Genomic DNA, 19,939 nt, shown 5'->3' with positions numbered 1-19,939 from the left:
TCTGAAAGAAATTAATGGAATCATTATTTTCCATGTGAACGAAAGGCCTTTATACAAAGCAAATAAACTTCCTCTGTTATGGTCTGTGAGCACAGCCTCAATAAACACTTCCATTCATATTGCTGGCACCATTTTCTTGATATTGATGCAGTGAGTAAGTCCCTCCTCTTCCTAAATACCCCTATTCTGCTACTCTCCCAACTACCTACTTATTTTACCATAAAAACAGGGACCTTTGTAGCCACTGGCTTTCACCGGAATGGGCCCAAGATTTATTTTGGTATCATAGTGGGCTGTGCATGCTAATCACTTCACAGAATTTAGCCTGGAATGTTGTTTTTTGGGTTTTTTTCCCAAACTGACCAGATGTTACCCTGCACTTGTGCAAAGCCTGGTAACCTGGGCCAGTCAAACCATAAATGATATAAACCAGTGAGCCATGTTATTAAAAAATGCACTTCCCTGGAAATCCCAGCACAATGTCTGACATTTCAGGGTATGGTGCAGCTTCTTTTATTCACAAAAGTGGGTTGAGTGAAATTTTGGCATGTGTGTGCTTCAGACTGTGTGGATTTTAGCACCTTATGGGATTGGATATGCTTCTTGTGAGAGTCTTCCTTAAAACAATTCTTTCCTCTAATTAGTAAATCTCATAGACCCATCCAGGCATATGGGGAGTGACTACTTAATAAAGTAACTTTACAAAAAACAGTAGAACTAGGACCTTCCCTTCTCCTTTTTAGGCAGTAATGAAGAATCCAGTGAGTTCAGCACAGGAAGACAATACTCATTGAGTGAGGCAGAATGACACTAAAAATGTCTATCTGTGAAAACATGTCTATCTGTTTCTTCTTATAAAAGGAAGAGGAAAATCCATCACAGAGTTACAAGCACTTAAAAAAAAAGGCATAGTGAAAAATTTCTTAACAAAATCTTCAAATGCTTAGTGATGACAGGGATGGCCGTGCAGCCAGAGCACTAACCTATGCCTGAGAAAAATTCAGCTTTGTTCTTGGCCTGGCCAGAGAAGTTTGGGATTATTTATCTCTCCATTATTTACCATGAAGTTCTAATTTATGACTTAAGACAGTGTTACTTTACCCAAAAAAAAAAAAAAAAAAAAAGAAAAAAAAAAAGAAAAAAGTATTTTAAGTAGCTGCACCGTGATTATTTGTTCTAAAATTAAAGGTGAAAAAAATCCAGGTACTTACGCTGAGAGCAGTCACTACCAATCCATCCAGGGTAGCACTGACAGGATCTATCAATAGGATTACAAGTCCCATTATTGGTGCAGGTGCAGATTCCAGCACAGTTCTTCCCAAATCTGCCACTGGGACATACTGAGAAGACATTGTCAGAATTAGAACTCCTTAGTGATCAGAACAAGATTTCATTTTCTTCATTTCAGGAGAAAATTACTAACATTTGGATTGAGAGAGGTATTGCTTAATATACGGGTAAAGTGAGGTATTATAAATTACAGTGAGCACAATATCCATACTCACTACACAAACAATGCAATTAAGAGTACAGAGGCTTTCACACTGAAGGATGAAACAACCTAAGACTTCTGATTTATAAACTGAACATTACACAACAGAAAGTATCTTTGGTTTCACACCTCCCAAGAGATGGAACGGAAATCATTCCATGGGGTCTTTATGGCCCGCTGTACCTTCATTGCAGAGGGCTCCTGTGAATCCAGGCAGGCAGTCACACAGGCCAGTGATGTGGTGGCAGGGGCCACTGCTGTGCACGCACTGGGGGCAGGTCTGGCTGCAGCGGTGGCCGTAGAACCCCGGCGAGCAGACTGGAAAACCAGAGAGGACGAGCTGTCACTGCTGCTGTCCTGCCATCAGCCACCCTTGCAGGCCACCTGCCCCTGGCCTGCAGCTGGCTCTGCTTTCCAGCCCCAGAGGTGGTCGTTGTTATCTGTGCAGTTCAGTGATTTACACTCCCAAAAGAAGAGCTGCTCCCTCTCCTAAAGGATTTGGTGTAATTCTGGTTCATCACGACTTTGTTGACATTCCATTACATGTCAAGCCACCCTGAACTTGGACAACATTTGGAATGCATGCATCCTTTTTTTTTTTGCTAAACAAGGACATCTTTTGAAGCACATCTGAAGTAACAGAGAGAACAGTTTTATCTCTAGATGAGTAAGGTCATCTTAGACCTTGATTCCTGATGTGTTTTTTAACTTGGAATTCAAATAGCCACAACTTCACGGGATAAAAAGCACAGATGTTTTCCAGTCAGCCTTTCTTTTACATGATACAGAGTCACTCTAACTTTCAGGGAACCTGAGACCAGAAATACAGAATTGTGCAGTTAATTGTGATGCTAAAAGCACGAGTTTCTCAAGAAGAAAAAGAAAAAAAGGGGAGGAAAAAAAGGCTGCTTCTCCTTCTTTGTTGATCTAATCCCTTCTGGCATTTATTTCCTGATAAATTAGAATATTAGGTAAGAAAGCAAGAGAAATACCTGAACAGCTGCAATTAGCACTGACTAAACTACCTTGGAATCTTTTCAATATTTCAATTTCATTGAAGATTCAGTCTTTTAATTACACACTTGATACAAGTTATATGGCCAGGATCTCTCCAGAGAGATTAACTTCTCCAAGTGAAACAGTGCCAAAGGGTCTTCCTGTTTACTGAAAAGGCAGTTTCTGACCAGGATCCAAATTATTCCTATGACCTTTGTCTTCCCAGCCTGCAGACCATGCCTCAGAGGGGCACTGGACTGGGAGCCCCTTGTCCAGGTTATAGGCACAGTTCCAAAACACCAGGCGACATTTTCACATGGCAGTGTTACACTTCGGATGCACTGATTGACTGCAGGGCCCTTAGAGATCAGATAGTGAGAATAATTAGTGCCCATAGTCAGACATGCTCAAGGAATACTAATGCCACACTGATGTGGGATTTAGCAGTGCCATGACACAGCCTTCAGCTGGAAATGTTGCCATTCCTGGACTGACAGAACTCCACCTTCCTCTGTTTCTCCTTCTCCTGACAGTGACCATTTCAGGTCATCTCCTGCCTTTTAAGCCTCTTTTGGAAGGGCCAGGAGCATCTCTGCTTGTCCTTAAACTACCTGCTCCTGGATCCTGTTTCTACGAGATCTACTCTGGAAACTGGGCCTCCCTCCAGTTCCAGAAAAATCACATTTCTCTTCCCTGAACACATTTCCCTCACAGCTTCAGTGGTTCAAACTGAAGACAGCTGGACTACTGGCAAAATGTGACAAATCTTGGAAGGGCAGACTTAATTATTTACCTCCCTGATTCTGGCATGATTTTCCTTAGTTCATCTGTATCTCTCTATGTGAAATTTGTATTTTACCCAGGCAAGTTTTCCAAAGGAGCCATGGGCACACTGGACATCCTCTGCTGACTGTGGGGCCTGATCCCACTGACTATTCTTACAAAACAAGTGCTAAAGCCCCAAATATTAACTAAGCTAATGGTCCCTAGCCGACAATGGGAAAGCTTTTAGTTTCTGAAACTCAAGTATGTTTTATTTACCTGTTTTACAAACTCAACAGTCATCAATCACGTTTGGAAATGCTTTAGATTGGAATCCCTTATGACATGCCTTGGAAAGTCACGCTCTTAACAGTGCCACAGGACAGAAAGTGAATAAAAGGAAAGCTGTACCATAACAAGGAAAGCACTACTAGATGGACACATTTGTTCATTTCATGTAACCCTTTTTTTTTTTCTGAATATTCATGTGTTTTGACAAAATGTCCAGTCAAGGAGTGTTTCCTAGTCTTTCACACTGCAATCAGCAAAGCATTAGGATGTTGTATGATATGTTTTCCAAGCAACTGAGGGAGGGACACAGATTTTTAGAGCAGTTATGTTGTCCTTACTTCTCTGGCAAGTGGTGCCTCTGTATCCTGGTGCACACTCACAGATCCCATCATCTGGAGAGCAGGATGCTCCATTTTTGCAGTAACAAGGCAAGGAGCAATTTGGACCCCACTGTCCCTCAGCACACACACTGTCACAGTGAATACCTGCAACCACAAACAAACAAAACATCTGTGAAGAGCTCTTGTGAACAGCTAGGTTAAACCTTTTCCGAACTTTAAAACGCAGCTCACACAACCTGTTTATCAAAACATCACTAACACCAGGAAAGTACAACAAGATAAACCTGCATCTCTGTTCCTGCCTTCCCCAGAACAGTGAAATTTCCCTCATATTCCAGTTTTGGTGAGAGGCACATAAATGGCTTTTGCTTCCTCCATAATGCCTGTTTCAAAATAGCAGAAGGTTTTTGGTTTCAGATTTTATGTTTGGGAAATGCACGACAGAAGGTATTGCAGAACTTTTCCCTCTGAGCATTCTTTGTGTCTGATATAACTTGTGTATAATAATGGGGTGCAGGACATGGAATGATTTCTAATTAGTGGCGAGCTGATTACTGCTCAGCCTCGTACTGAACGGAAAAATGTAGTGCACACAAAGGGTTTCCAAACACACCATGTGAGCATTCCAAAATGCTGAGCTGCCACTATGCTAAGGATGCTGGTCAGTCAGTGCTTTGTTTAACCTGTTTCAGTATAAAACTGATTGTAAAATGGCCACAACCTGAATCTCTACACATAGATCCTAACACACACCACCCATTACAACCATCCAATCACAGTTTATTTGCTGGGTTCTTTTGTTTGTTTGCTTGTCATTTTTCTTCACAATGCAGCAGCATTAAATATAATTTCCCTGCTTTTTAAGAAGCACTGTGCATGTTAAACGCCAGCAGGCACCACCATGGAACCCAGACCCTATTGTGTCTGCAGCACTTTGCATTAACAATCAAGTTTTATTGTAATGCCTCTACTGAATGAACCCTCCACTAAGGGAAAAGTGGACTGGATCCAACCACAACCATGTCTTGCTTTGTAAGTATTTCCAGCAAAATATGCCACAGGTTCAGTGGCTGCCAGGGTCCTAAAAAACGCAAAACAGTTTTACATGTGACAAGGAAAAAAAAAATCTTTTAATCTTGAACTCCAGAACCTACTACTTGTAAAAATCCTAAGAAATAATTACATGGTTTGCTGATAGATCAGACTAAGAGGTGATTCCTCAACACCCCCAGCATGTGCCTTGCAAAGCTACCCGTATCTAAAAACCAACTCTCTAATTAGAGGAAAGGTAGAACTCCAGACTCTTGAACTGTTTCTCTCTGCAGGACAATCAACAGACTGAAGAATCAAATATGTGTTTCAACAGATTGCACCAACCTGTGCCAGCACGACAGAAGAACACCTGACTTTAAAAATCCAGATACTGACAGACAGTACCCAGGCCACCTCAAAGCCCTAACTGCACAATGATCACCAGTACTGACCTAAAACAAACCTATTGTCAGAAAATGAAAGGCTGCTTACATCACTCCTTTTTTCACTTTCTGCCTGCCTAGACAGTGTCATTCTCCTGTCTCCATCTACATTTGAGAGGCAGTGCTGACTTGGTTCTCAGCAGTCTAGTTCAAACTTTTCATTAACTCATTTAAGCAAATTAAAGAGAGAGGTTTGATTTTGATAGACGCTGGTGCACAAGAGCAGTTATGACATCACTGCATTAAATTAATTTTTTTTTCCCCAGAAACAAGACCACTTCTTCCAGCTGCTGCTTTTTTCTGGTATTCCCAAACTTGAGAATTTGGGTCTCTAAGTCTGTGAAAACACAGACAGAGCCCCTCAGAGGGTTATCTGCCATATCACACATAGCTGCACTCAGTGCACCCTGCTGCAGAAAAGACATTTTTCACAGCCTCAATGGGTGTCAGCGGTGCTCAGTGTATAATGGTCACTATTAACAAGCCAGTGGTTGCCAAGAGCTACCAAAGTGCATTATCTGAGATTATGTAGACCAGTGACATACAATAACACCAGGCTCAATTATACTGCCTTGATCTGTGCACAGAGGATGCTTTATGACAGCAGAGTGTCCGAGGGTGATGTGGGCACACTGGGATGGGGAAGACAATGGGTCCCATGCTGCACAGAGCCACAGGGCTTAAAACAGACAGAAACTACCACTAAAAATGAAAAAAGGGGGGAAAAAGGCTCCTTCAGTACACATCAGGGAAAACCATCCCTTAGGGAAACTGAAAAAACCTGCTTTTTATCTCCCACTCTCATCCCTTAGGAGAAGGTGAAGAATGGCATCATTCTACTTAGCAGATAAACAGTGTGCACTAAATGTCACTGAGTAACAGTGATGACAACATAACACACTGAAAGACTGCTGAATACAATTCTGTTTCACTGAGATTTTATTATATTCACTCTTGATCATTAGGAAAATCAATTTTACTCCTCTGAGTGTAAAGAACAAATGCAGCAAGGCTGAAATCATTTAGTTATTTACTGCATCTCTACTTATTAAAATAGTTTTCAGTCTCACTTACTATTTATTTATTTTGGTAAGTTCACAAGGCACTTAAAAATAACAAGTTGAGTTTTGTCTCTTATGGTTGTAAAAACCAAATGTGTATTTTTGAGAAAGAACAGGTTTAGAAAGATTAAAGGGATTAAAACAAATTTAAAAATTAATTTCCAGAGTGATGCTTTTAATGAAATTTCAGCAAAGAAAGCTATGCTTGGTAGAAAAGCCAGAAATTATTCAGGGAGAAAAAGCATTTTTACTAGAACTTGCAAAGCAAGATTAGACTCAGCTTTTACAACAGTGTTACCAACTGGTTGATGACTGCCACAGTTTTGTGCAAGTATTAATCTCTTGCACAAAAAAATAGTTTTTAATAAGTTTTCATGTTGGTTCTGATACTGATAAGGATATCTGCGAGAAAATGTTTTTGCCAGAGCTATGGACAAAGAGCTCTTTGATGGCCTTCACAAGTTGCTAGGCAATAGCTGAATGGTCATGATAAACTTCAGCTAAGCTGCTCTGAAGAAATGCTCGTGCATTTAATGCCCAGTGCTTTATGCTGGGGGCCTCACATCCAAATCAGCATTCCCCCAGCATTCGTAATTGCATGAATGAAGTGAAGAATTCTTCAGGGATACCACTCCTTCTGCCCATGCTAGCACAGCATTTGCACACTCCCTATGCTGTATTTTTAAGTTGAGACTCAGTGACCCACCCGAGTCATATCAACAAAGAGATGATTTGTTTTAGCACTTGAAGTGGAAGAAAAAAATTTAACAATTATTTCTTACTATCTTCACAGGCAAATTTACTATTGGGTAAGTGCTGTTTTACACCTTATCATGTTTCCATTAGTCTGATAAAAGGTTATCCAAGCTTTAGGAAGAATTTTTTTTTTTTCCCCCTAAAGAACTTTTATTTGCTGTGCAATTTATATTAACACACATGGAACTTTCCAGTATTAAAAAAATAAAAACTATTTATATACTGTTGTATTTCCCATTAGTCAGTGCAAAACTGGATATGTAGCAGCCCAAAGTAAAGAAGGAACAAGACCTTCAAAGGCTGGAGGAATCCTGGTGTCATTAAAGCTAATGATGCTTTCTCATTATGGTCCAAGAGCTTGCCCTTCATATTGATAAAAACTAGCATTTCTACTCAAGGCAGCTGCAACTTCTGATGGTGAGAATTACTTTCCTAATTTCTCTGTCAAATAACAGGCAGTCCAAAGAAAGAGAGGTGGTGAAAAATATCATAGGCACTATTTTCAAGTACCTCACTGTCTTTGAGGGAGGGTGGTACCTTATTCCACTGCTGAAGGTAGCAAGAGGAAATAATTTAAGTGTCCCAAACTGAGGAGCTAATGAGAAGAACAGAGATTTTTCTGTCGAAGTTCAGACTTCAGCTGCTTCCCTGCAGAAGCAGGAGAGTCATGACTGGAAATTTTGGTCAGAAGCTAGCTAGAAAAGGCTGTCAACAAGGACATCTGAGCTTGAAGGTAGAAATCCTTATCTGCCAATTCTAGTGGTAGAATCCCTTCTGAGGTATTTGTGGTATCCTTTTGAAGGCCATACTCTTACTACATACTGTTATCCACTCCACAGGTGCTCTTCTTTTCATCTATCAGTCCCTAGACAGCCACCAGGAAATAAGAATTCTCCTTTTTTCAACTTCTAGGCAGACAACAGGTACACCTAATCACTGATTTAAAGCAATTTTTTTTTCTAAAAGGGTGGTATTTCTCCCACATAAAAATCCACCACAGCGCACAGAGAACAGACCTACGGACACAGCGAAACCCAGATGTAGGGTGGAACCAAACCTCTTACTGGAGAATTCTTCTCCCCAAGCTTGAAAAGCAAATTTGTCATTTATCATGAGAGAGTGCTCAGAAATAATTTCATTTTACAGCTCACTGAGTATTCCTTCCAATGGGGTCTCATCCTTCAGGAGGCCAGGTGGAACTGGTGGCAGTGGAGGAAAAACTATGTTTTTACAAGAGAATCTTGGTTCGGGTGCACTGGTGCTACAGCAGCAGCTCACTTTTGCTCCAAAGGTGAGACAGAACCCTTTCAATTCTGTTTTTTTGCTTTGTAGGACAGGGAAAAATGCATACTCATAGAAAGCTGAGGGTGAAGGCAGAGCTGCAGCCTCCCAGCAGACCTGGGTGTTTCCACCAGAGTGGGTGTCAGATGGCAGACCTCCCCTTTATAATCCAGCAACAAATGTGCCTCTCAGAAATACTGTCAGAGGCACATGGAGGGACACAGAAACAACACATCTGGTGATGGGTGAGCTGAGTAATGCCAGCAGGTGTCCAGCACAGAAAAAGTCACTGACACCGCTCCTGCTGCAGCCTGTGGGTGAACGCTCAGCCTGCTGGTGAAATGTGGGCTGGTATTACTGCATCTGTCTTTTCCACAAACCACTGCCATTGTTTTGGTACAGATAGCAGACTGGTGGTATTTCATAATCCCTGGCATCACATAGCCTTTAAATCAATTTTGAGAGTAACAAGTGTCGCGCCACCCTGACGTGACATCTCCTCACAAATGCAAAGGTACAGCAGAGCTGCACCGGGAGAAGCAGAGCAGTGATGTCTGATCAGGAACACCCACATCGCTGCAATTACACTAATAAACTGTCTGGAGGGAAAAAGCTTTTGCCACTTTAATTAATTAAACATATTGCTTTACTTAATTTAATTGATTAATGCTTTAATGCGAAAACTCCGTTTGCAAAAATATGAGATCCCTAATCTTCCAGGAAATTTGGGAGAAATTTATTTTGACAGCTGCTTGCAGAACAGATAAGATTAAGGGATGAAACTATCATGGTGCCTGTTGGTTTGCTTGCTGAGAGAAATGTTAGATATACCTTTATAATGGACGTTAACCAAAAGTTTTGGCCTAATTTAATAGGAGAATTATCATTACCTATCAGGAGAGTATATTTTCTATGTGTTTCTTCTGTTTTCTATTTTAATAGTTCTTACTCTTTTCCACTCTCTGGCTAGTGAGAATTGAAAAAGAATTTTCCCTCCAAATGAACAAGAAGTTATTTATAAGATACAGTGAAAATGTCAAGGGATGAGGGAGTTTGGGGCAGACATCATCCTCTGTGTGGGCGGATGTTTCTCATTTGTGCCATCCTGTCATGTGGCTCCTGGAACGTGATGGAATGGTCAGACTGCCAGGAAAAAAACATCACCCTTAACTCTTCCTTCCCTAAACAGAATTAAGCTGCTGCAGAGGGAAAATATTTTGCAAACTACCAAAGAGCACAGGATTTCTAAGAGAGCTCCTGTAAACCTAGGTCACTTCTGTTTAGCATGAAACAGAGCCCAAATGAAAACCAGCAACCCCAAATAAAAACAGAGATCTAATGAAAGTTAATTTAACTGTTTCTTGACTCTTTTAACACAACAGTTGTGTGAAAAACTGAACTTTTACTCCTAAGCAGAACCTAAAAAGGAGAAGAGAACACCCTGGACATGCTCAAAAACAAACTAAAAACTACTTAACAAAACTAAACCTTAGAGCATCTCACTGCTGACCCAGTGGGGAGCTGCAGCTCTGTCTGGAGGCTGAGGCCAAGCCCTCGTGCCCACGTCAGCGGCCCAGAACTCCCTCACACCCCAAGGTCACTGACCCACCCTCCCCATGCAGCGTTTCCTGCTCCCCAGCCTTATGGGACAACTGTGTCACTCCTTCATGTGCTTCTGAAAAGTTACATAAACCATTCCCTCTGATGAAATTCCCTGGGGGAAGTGCAGATAGCTGTTCTGTTCACAGGGCCGAGGAAAATGCTGCATTTAAAGTACCTTCTTGGAAAGTCTGTGTTGTTTTGATGGCATCAAAACATTTTGGGAAGTCCACCTTGGCGTCATGGATTTATTTGTGCTTAAAACCAAGAAATAAAATTTCACATTTTTAAGCTTCCTCAAAATGTATTTAACACTGGTTAAAATTGGTTTAATACCAAGGGTTTTAAGCAACTAAATTCTTCATTTGGGTTAGATAAGCATTAAACTGATCCAAAATCTGGTTTTCCCTCTCTTTGTTTTTCAACTAGGCAGGTAACACCCACCTAAAACTATTATGTCTGCATGCCTGATGGGTACTTTCACAAATCCAACACCAAAACCAAAACAAAGGCCAAGCCACATAATTTCTTTCATTTTAAAAGCTCCTGTATTTTCCACACATCCTCCACCTGCTTCTCCACACAACCCTATGCACAACCTCCCTCCTTAATCCTACAATCTTCTGCTATTCCTGCAATGCACTGTTACAGCACAGCTATTTGGGAGCCCTTTCCTGAAGTATTCCCTCCTTTTTTTTTAATCATTCCAAATATAAGCATCTCCACAAAGCCTGGATTCCTCTCTGGGTATTGCTCTGACATGTAAAGTGTGGGAGGAGGATTTTTTTTCCAGACACTGAGTATAAAGCGAGCTATGCTGTGGATGTTGTAAAGTGTGTCTAGACATCACCAACATGTCAAAACTAGTCTGTCACACACATGCTGCTCTGGTGACATCATCCAGGGATGGGGGGCTCCACTTTATCCATAATTAGGCCTCAAGTCTCTTTCTTATGAAATATTTTTCCTTTTAAGAAAAAAGGTGAAGTAAGATTTCACTATACAAAATTACTGTATGTCTTTATCTTATTATATATTATATAATCTATATTATTGATATATATTATCCTTTCCCATACCTGAATCCAAGCACAGTCAAGGTCTGTGCTGCACCTGAAGCCTGTCACACCCTGGGTTAGTTATATCACATTGGCCAGGTAATTTTAATAATGTGTTATAAAAAACGCTGCTAGATTTTTAATCTGGCCTTTCAAAACTGCCTGTTTTAACCTGGATCCATTAATTTTGACCCTGATTGTCTGTTTCAGTTTTAGAAGACTCGCAGGATGTAACTCAAGCTGTGCCCTTAGGACTTGTGAACAGCTCTACCTACCTGCACCATTAAGATCAGCAACTCTGCACATGTTTCTATGGTGGGAATTCTTTGATTAATACATTTAGTAATTCATGAGATCACATTTTGAGCAGATTCAAATGTAAGTCTGTGGAAATGTGTCCAAACACACACACACAATTATCTGAAAACTACCTGAAAGTTAAGGACATTGACATCATACCAAAATAAACACAAAGTAGTGTCAGGAAAAACAGCAATAGCTGGTATAAGGCTAATGGTATTTTTTTGAAATTCACTCAGGTAGCTTCTACTAATTTCTGCACTCCTGAGGCATCTGAGTGGCTGATGGCAAGTCACACTTCCACAAGTCCCACAGCTTGTGGGAAGAGAGCTGAACCAAAAGAAGTCCTGCCTCAGTTAGGTGAGTGCTGGCTCTTAAAGCTCCTCTCCCCCACACTGAGAGGAAATGGTGAGACAGGCCTTCTCAAAGAGATAATAAACAGAAAAATGAGTAAATAACAGAGAGGTTTGGTCTTCCAGAGCAAAGCAGGAGCACTTTGTGTGCCTGTGTATCTGTATCCCCTAGAGATTTCCACATCCTACCCCCAGTAATCATAAAAGTCATGTTCCTGTGAATAGAAAGTAGAAAAAACAGCAGGTAAGCTGTAATCAGCTACAGTTAATCAACCTGAATTGTAGACACTGAGTATTATGTACTTCAAACAAGATGCTGGCAATCTATCCAGAGAGCTAGGAAGAAAGAGCATACAAAAATAAGGTTTGGGAAAAAAAACAAGAGCAAGACTGTACCTATCTGAGGAGGTTATAAGCTCACCTCCACCTACTTTGTCTAAAAGCACACAGAAAAAAAGAAAACAATTCTATCATGAACTTACAAGTCAGTTAGGCTAAACAGTAGTTCATAGAAGAGTGGATTATGTCTAAAATCACAAATAAAACACAAATCTCTGATTTTCAGAGCACAAAAATGCTTTGCTCATTTAAGATTTGTTTTTCATGCTGACTCTTCATTACTAAATGGAAGGAGCCCACACAGACAGGTGATGTGAGACCTATGTGATCCTTGCAACACTGCATCACAAAGAGGCAGCTGGAACACTCCAAGCGGGGAAAACTCACAGTGTTAATTAAACTTTACAGAAGATCAAAGAGCTCTTCCAAATTTAAAGCTCAAAAATCCTAGAGAGAGAGTAGTGAGACCTAAAACTCCCTCCTAGACATAAAGGGAACATTTCATGATAGCTGCCTTTCTGCAGAGTTCCATCACGTTTTAAAAAAAAAATCTTGCTCTTCACTAGCAAGAGGGTGCAACAACAGTGCCCAACAAAAATTTTGGTGAATGATTCAACTGATATAGTCCTTAAAATCACAATGTTACAAAAAAAAAAAAAAAAAAGAAAAAAAGTTGTGAGAAAATATTTGTAGAGGACAAAATATCTGCAGAAAAACTTAAAAAAGGTTGAGACACTGAAATGGCAGCACAGTTGTCTTGGTTTGAGACAAGTTAGGAGGTTGACAAGTTAGGACAATGGTTCATCCTCCTCTTGGCTGCCTGAACCAAGCTTCCTGAGTTCCTGTACATGATGCTTTACCTCAGAGCTGCCAGAACAACCTTGGATATTTACAGCTCATCACCTCTTTTGTAAGGAATTGTGTAGAGGAGGTGCCCAAGCTTTAAAGTTTCCTTTTCCATTCCCAGTTTTCTGCAGATCACACTGGACAAAACTTCCCCACCCATGAATCAGCGGAGGGAACACGACAGCCACAGACTGGGGTCCTCTTCCACTTCCAACCTCACAAACTCTTCCTTTGCCCACAAAACCAAGTTCCCCTGGGGGGAAAACTCTGTTTTAGTGCTTCCCAAGGGTGTGTCCTGTACCTGACCATCCTGGGAGGCAGCGGCAGTAGCCCGTGGTGGGATGGCAGCCATCCGCGTGGCTGCAGTCACAGCGCTCGGCACAGTCCAGGCCGTAGGTACCATCCTGTGGCAACAAAAAACACAACACCCCGGAGATGATGGCAGCTGGGAGTTAGAGGAGAGACAGGTTAGGGTCATCCCAGCCTCAAAAAGCAGACACAGACCTCTCCTGGATCTCCAGGCTGCTATGAATGTAAAATACTTGTGGCGTTTGGAACGTGTCAGCATCCTACACTTTCGTTCTTTCATTAAAGGGGGGAAGATAAAGAATGAATTATTCTCTCTTGAAAAATCCCAGACTAAAGCAATTAAGTCTCCTTTCTGCATCAAATTCTGAGATCTCTGCTTATAGGTCAAAATGGGTACCACACAGAGGTATAATTTTAAAGAAAATGAGTGAAACCCATTAAATTACAAGATACCTTCAGTGTGAGGTTCACTGCATAAAAAAAGAAAACTACCACTTTCTTTTGATTAGAAACATTTCTCTTGATTAAAAACATTTCTCTCTGCATTACAGCATATACTCCATCAAAAAGAGATAATCTTTGGCTATGGAGCAGTGCACAAAGCAAAACTTTTATTTTTACCTATGCAACATTTTTTGAATCAACAAGAGATTTCACAAGTTGAATCACCCTGCTGGTGTATTTATTTTTTCATGGGAAACATTTAAACATTTGAATTTGCTTTTCCTGCTGCTTCCATAGAAGCTGGCACACTGATTGGTGGATAATTTCACACAAAATCAACCCAAGAAACTGAGAAGAGCAGATTTTTTACAATCTCCAAACAAGGCAAGTATAACAGTCAACTGATCTTGAATAAAAGGTGTCACAGCCAAATTAAAAAAAAAAAAAAAAAAGAGCATGAAAAAAAAGGCCAGTATCATTTACAGTAATACTTCAGGGTTGCCCACAGCAAAGGCAGGAAAAGGAAAAAATCATGTCAGGTTTAAACCCCAATAATTTACATTCAAAGCTAAAAATTGGTGTCAGTCACATTAAAAATCTGAATAAAACCTGTATGAAAATTAATCTGCTGTTCTTTGATGTTCATGCATACATTCCAACCAAGTGCCACAGGATTTAGCTATTCAACTGCCAGTCTTTCAAGTCTAAAGCAGAACAAAATCATACATTACTTCAGTGTAAGGAGCCTTTCACTCATCTCAACAATACATTTTTATATACAGAAAAAGAAAAAATTAAGCATTTCCTTTGCATATAATCAGATTTGTAATGAAAGGAAATCCTCAAATATGCTGTTGAAAAGCAGTATTTTTAGCTTGCTATGTACTTGGACTGTAGTCCAAACTGTAGTTCAAATCTTGAACAACAATCTGAGCAGTGATAATGTTCTGAAGTTACTGAAACAAACTGAAATACATTGATTTAAATAAAGTCTCTGCTCAGACATGAAAAACATTTCAGACAACTGGAAGTATTTGAACTATTTTTAATAAATTATTATATTTATTATTATTTGAATAAACAATTTCGGTTTATTCCTCTGCTCTGGAATTTTGAAGCAGAATTTGCATTTGAAATAGGTAAATGCTTATGGACATTGTTTGATACAGATGGAGAGAGGGAGAAGAAGACAATGAGCTTGGGCATGCTGAATTATCTGATACAGAAATAGTTTTAAGCTTTATGTTACTAAGTTTGGGATAGAGATGCAGTTGCTCTGAAATGATACACATCTTTTTTAAATGTCCATTTTGGAAGAGCTAATGCAGCTTGGGAGGTCTCATCACTCTTCAGACTCAGGCACTAAGTGATAAACAAAGCTGCCTGAGGAAACAGAAAAATCAGTCTTCTGATGGAGATGCATTGCTGGAAACACTGCACAGGTGGTACTGCCATCAGCTTTCCAGAATATATTCAATTTTCTTTGCCACTTTACTCACTGCAGGAGTGCTTCATCTTAAAACCAAAAGCAACGACCCAAATAATCACTCCTGAGTGTTCCTAGTGCAGTTCAGCAGAAAACATTTTCATTGAAAATGAAGTGATTTCCAGTTTTCTGCTGTAGTTCAGCTACTCCCATCATGTCATTGCTCAGTAGAGCTTGTCCAAACTGAAAGAAGCTTAAGTGTGTTATTTACAGGGTGTGTGTTGCCTTCAGGTGATTCCTTTGCAGTTACAGCAAACCAACAACCTACTCTGCAGATACACTGCAAAAGTTAACAACTGTCAGGGGAAGGGAAAAGAAGGGCAGAGAGCATTTATTTTAATAATTCGTTTTGTTAAAAAGTTTTCCAGAAAATTGACACCCATCACTGAAAACAGTGGACCCTGGAAAAACCCACTTTTTATAAAATATTTCTTTTCAGTGTATAAAATATAATTGATACCAAGCAGTTACACAATAAAACAAATCCACTTGGAATTTTACAATTTAAAAACTTCTGAAATTACATTATTTGAATTTACGTATTTTATTTTCCCAAAGCTGCAGATTACAAGGTGGAACAGAACTGATAAGGAGCATGCCATTGCCCTCACAATGATTTCTGATTTTCCAGAGTGTGGGAGAGAGTAGAAGCCAAAGCCCCAGTAGAAAAGCAAAGACCTGTCATGGAACTGGGGGGTAAGAACAAGTTCTCACTTTTGACAGAGAGGGAATGAAAAGTCTTTATTCATACTGTAGCAAAATGTCATTATTTGATTTGGGGTGTATTTTTTCTCTCATTATTTACACTTAAAAGTAGCAGTTTGATTGCATTTGATGAAGAAATATTAGAAGAATTTTTAGTGCTTGTCCCTGGCCCTGCACCCCATCCTGTGTACTCCAAAGGGACTCATCCCCATGGACACAAAGAATAACAGATGCCCCACCCTACCCAATAATATCCTACAAAAAACTCAAAATTCAGTGAAATTATTTAACTACCTGACAAGGGAGTTCACATTTCTCTCCCCTCCATCCTGGGGCACAGGTACAGGTTCCATCCAGAGCATTGCAAGCCCCTCCATTAAGACACTGGCAGGTCAGGTTACAGCCCAGTCCCCACGTGCCACTGGGGCAATTTATGGAGCAATCCACACCATGCCAACCTGCCAAAAGAAAAAAAAAAAAAAAAAGAAGGGATTAAAGTCAGAAATTAATCAGGTTTCCCCCCATTCCTCTCAGAGGATGTTTCATGTCTCTGAGATAGGCAATACTGGGGTAAAATTCACTGCAGGATTTATCAGCTGCTTCAGCTGAGGGCCTGTCCAGGTTGAAACAAAGGTGTTTAAGGGCACCTTGTAACATCTGTGCACAGCACACATCTGCAGATGGGTGCCAACAAGCAAAAGAGACTGATGGAAGATATGAAACGGAAATAGAGACACCTTGACATTTCACTGAGAAGATCAAAACTACACTGAGAGTGTTAAGGTGTAGCCTACAAACAATTAGGAATATTTTCCCTAGGCTCAAGCTGCTGCTTTTGTAATTGTTCCACCAGCATTCAAATCAGGCAGTCCTGTAATATGGTTTTAACATGCATCTAACAAAAAAAAAAAAAAAAAAAAAAAAAAAAAAAAAAAAAAGAGGAAAGATAAAAGTGTTGTATAAATTAGATCGTTTGAGGGAACACAGAAGACCTTTTAGATGATTTCTGTACTTCTCTCCAAATAAAAAAAGAAGTGTAATAGAAAATAGCTGTAAAATGCAGCATTCACCACTGATCATGCCCAATAGCAATGGTTTGCAGGCTGGACAGACTGGGATGTGAATAGATTTTTTAAAATGTGATCATCCATCAGATTCAAGAGGAACAGTGTGAGGCAGTCAGTCACATATTACCATCACCAGTGACACAGGCCAAGTTTCTAATTTTGTACCTTGTTTACAGTAAGTGGAGGGAAAAATAATTCTGCACTGAGACGGATCAATAGGCTATGCAAAACACATGCACAGCAATCAGGCTGCCTCGTGCTTCATTGATAACTTCAAAATCAGGGGTCATTTCAGGAAAAAATGTATTTTTTGTAATTTTACTAGGAAATTGAGACACTCTCTCTCAGCTGTCTTCCAGGATTTATTATCTTCCTTTGTTTACATGACAAGTACCTCTGTTCAGTTTGATTTTACTTTTTGCTGTCCTCTTTCATTGTAGCATGATTAAAACTGCATGGGATACAGGAAGATAGGACTAGATAGGACTCTGCATTGCCCAAGGAGTCCCTCATGACCTAGGTGCTTTGCAGTATCAACCTGAACAGGGTTAAATCAGCCATACTGTCTCTGGAAAGAGCAGAAGTTCCACATTTGCTGCATAACTGATTTAACAGTGTCAGTCCCTGAAAAATTTAGTGGCTATTTGTCTAGCAAACTCTGTTTAGATGGGATATTGGGAATTAGGAATTGTTCCCTGGCAGGGTAGGCAGGCCCTGGCACAGGGTGCCCAGAGAAGCTGTGGCTGCCTCTGGATCCCTGGCAGTGCCCAAGGCCAGGCTGGACACTTGGGCTTGGAGCAGCCTGGGACAGTGGGAGGTGTCCCTGCCATGGCAGGGGGTGGAACAAAATGATCTTTAAGGTTCCTTCCAACCCAAACTGTTACCAAATCCTCCTAAACCTTGGTATAAATAAACCCCTCTAACACTGTTTTTTCTGTGCCAGCAAGTCAAGCATTAGTTTATTCCTGGTCAGGATCTATCTGTGTGTGGCTGACAAAATTCTGTGCTCCACACAGATGCAGACACTAAACTTTTTCACTTATTTATCCATTTTTAGCAAACAAAGAAATTATTATTCATTGGTTCTAAATTATGTAATTCTCTTTCATTACGTAGCATTCCTTCCTCTATTGGTAATAGATTCCTCACTTCTCAGGCTAATTAATCTGTATTTTTTACTCTTTTTATTATCTTTTCCACAGGTAGGGAGCTTCCAACACACATAAATGGAGTCTTAGTTATCTTTTTGTCTTCCTCATCTTCTGATTTCTGCAAAATGTCTTTGTAGCCCATAAATTCTGCTTTTCTTGTACTAATTTTAAACAACACATCTCTCTCTCTCTCTCCCTCCCCCAGGCTTTGTTCATTGAAGCACATCAAAATTAGCTAAGGAAAACCTGAAGTTTCAGTAACTTTTCCCAAGTATTCCCACAACAGCTGCTTATGACAAACAGCTAAATTGTGGCCAAAAGTGATTCAAAACTAACACACTGCTTATAGTCAACATACTGGTTATGATTAATTAAAAGCAAATTATTAAAATTTAATTAAAACCATCAATTAAAAAAAAATTAGAAAAGTTATGTAATTCCAGCAAAACCATTCTGGGATTCTGTATGACTTTGATTAGGAATGCTGACATCAGATGAAGGGTACACCCCACAGATGTCCTGAAAGAGCAGAGAACAAGTTTTCTTCCCTGACAATACATTTTCCTTGTTTTCACCTCCCAAAGCAGCAGAAGCATCAGGTTTCCGCTTCTCATTAAGTTTCCCCTTCTCTACTTCAAAAACCCAATTTCATTTTACAGCTACAGGGAAATGAAATCCATCTGAGGAGACACTTACCTGCTTTGCAGGCACAAGAGCCATCCACAGGTGAACAGGTTGCCCCGTTTTTGCAGCTGCACTCAGAGGAGCAGTTCACTCCATACGTCCCAGGGAGACAAGGGGTACCACAAGATGCACCCTGAATTATAAAAATAATAGAGTCCAAAAACCATCTGAGGAGGCTCAGACAATACAACTGACTCAAGTAATACAAAAGCTAGAAAAGAATACAGCCCATGCATGTCATAGGCTGTCACTACATTATCTTTAATTTTGGGGAGAGGGACACTTTTCATGCTTTTGAAGTATTTTAAAGTCTATTTGAGTAAGTATTAGTTTTCTATGATTTGCTCTGAGAGCTCAGGTCACATAGCACCTGGTTAGATCAGGTGGATCAGTGGACAGTAATAAAGAAGCTCTTTATGAAGTCAAAACACTTTAAGAAAGTAGTGTAATAGTAAATTATGTGGATATGTAAAATATTTTTAAGAGCTAATTTGGCTGACGTTTTCAGTTATTACTTTCACAAGAACAGTCATACTGTAAAATGTTAGGATTAGCATCCAAAGCACATGAAATAGGAAATGTGTGTAAAAGTTGCAGAATAATCTGTCCTGAAGTATAAAAAGCAATACTTTTGGCTGGGGTTTCTGTGGATGGAGTGTGAGGAGCTGATGACTGAAACCCATCATTCCTCCCTTTACTTACACCTCAACAGCATGCCCTCATTCTTACCAACATCTTATAAAGGAAGCAACTCCTCCTTCTAAAAATGCCTTCATTTCAGCAGTGAGAACCCACCACAAATGCTGATTTTTCAGGGTCCTACAGCACAAGCAGAGCAACCCAAACACCCTCACTTCCCTTTTACCGCAGCGGAGGAGAAAGGGAGAGGTGGCACCCTGAAGAATTTCTTGCATAACTGGGGCTGAAGACTGCGAAACTTTGAAAGTGAGACCTCTTTTACCTTAAATCCAGGGGCACAGGTGCAGGTCCCAGTGACGCTGTCGCAGTCAGCCCCGTTCTGGCAGCTGCAGATCTGCTGACACGACTCCCCATAGAAGCCTGGCGAACACGTCTCGTTGCAGTACAGCCCAGACCAGCCTGGCTTGCAGGAGCATTCCCCAGACATGGGGTGACAGCTGCCAC

The 19,939-nt window shown here is 40.3% G+C and overlaps 1 protein-coding gene across 3 annotated transcripts in view; it reads right to left on the bottom strand.

Annotated features, from left to right (window-relative positions):
• The window catches only part of MEGF10 (multiple EGF like domains 10), an 87,376-nt gene that overhangs the window by 17,447 nt on the left and 49,990 nt on the right, over positions 1–19,939 (bottom strand). For all 3 annotated transcript variants that reach the window (XR_009490332.1, XM_059873929.1, XM_059873930.1), the window contains exons 10-16: positions 19,758–19,932; positions 18,809–18,929; positions 16,189–16,352; positions 13,252–13,354; positions 3,880–4,026; positions 1,676–1,810; positions 1,212–1,340 (exon numbers count right to left, since the gene is read on the bottom strand). Coding sequence is in view for 2 of the 3 variants with exons in the window: in XM_059873929.1 (XP_059729912.1) it covers positions 1,212–1,340; positions 1,676–1,810; positions 3,880–4,026; positions 13,252–13,354; positions 16,189–16,352; positions 18,809–18,929; positions 19,758–19,932 (974 nt within the window). In the remaining variant the exon portion in view is untranslated. The remainder of the gene's footprint in view (positions 1–1,211; positions 1,341–1,675; positions 1,811–3,879; positions 4,027–13,251; positions 13,355–16,188; positions 16,353–18,808; positions 18,930–19,757; positions 19,933–19,939) is intronic.

The sequence above is a fragment of the Haemorhous mexicanus genome, chromosome Z (genome assembly GCF_027477595.1).
Source record: "Haemorhous mexicanus isolate bHaeMex1 chromosome Z, bHaeMex1.pri, whole genome shotgun sequence".
Taxonomy (NCBI): Eukaryota; Metazoa; Chordata; class Aves; order Passeriformes; family Fringillidae; genus Haemorhous; species Haemorhous mexicanus.
The sequence above is the reverse complement of the archived record's forward strand: the minus strand, read 5'-3'. Positions and strand labels throughout refer to the sequence as shown.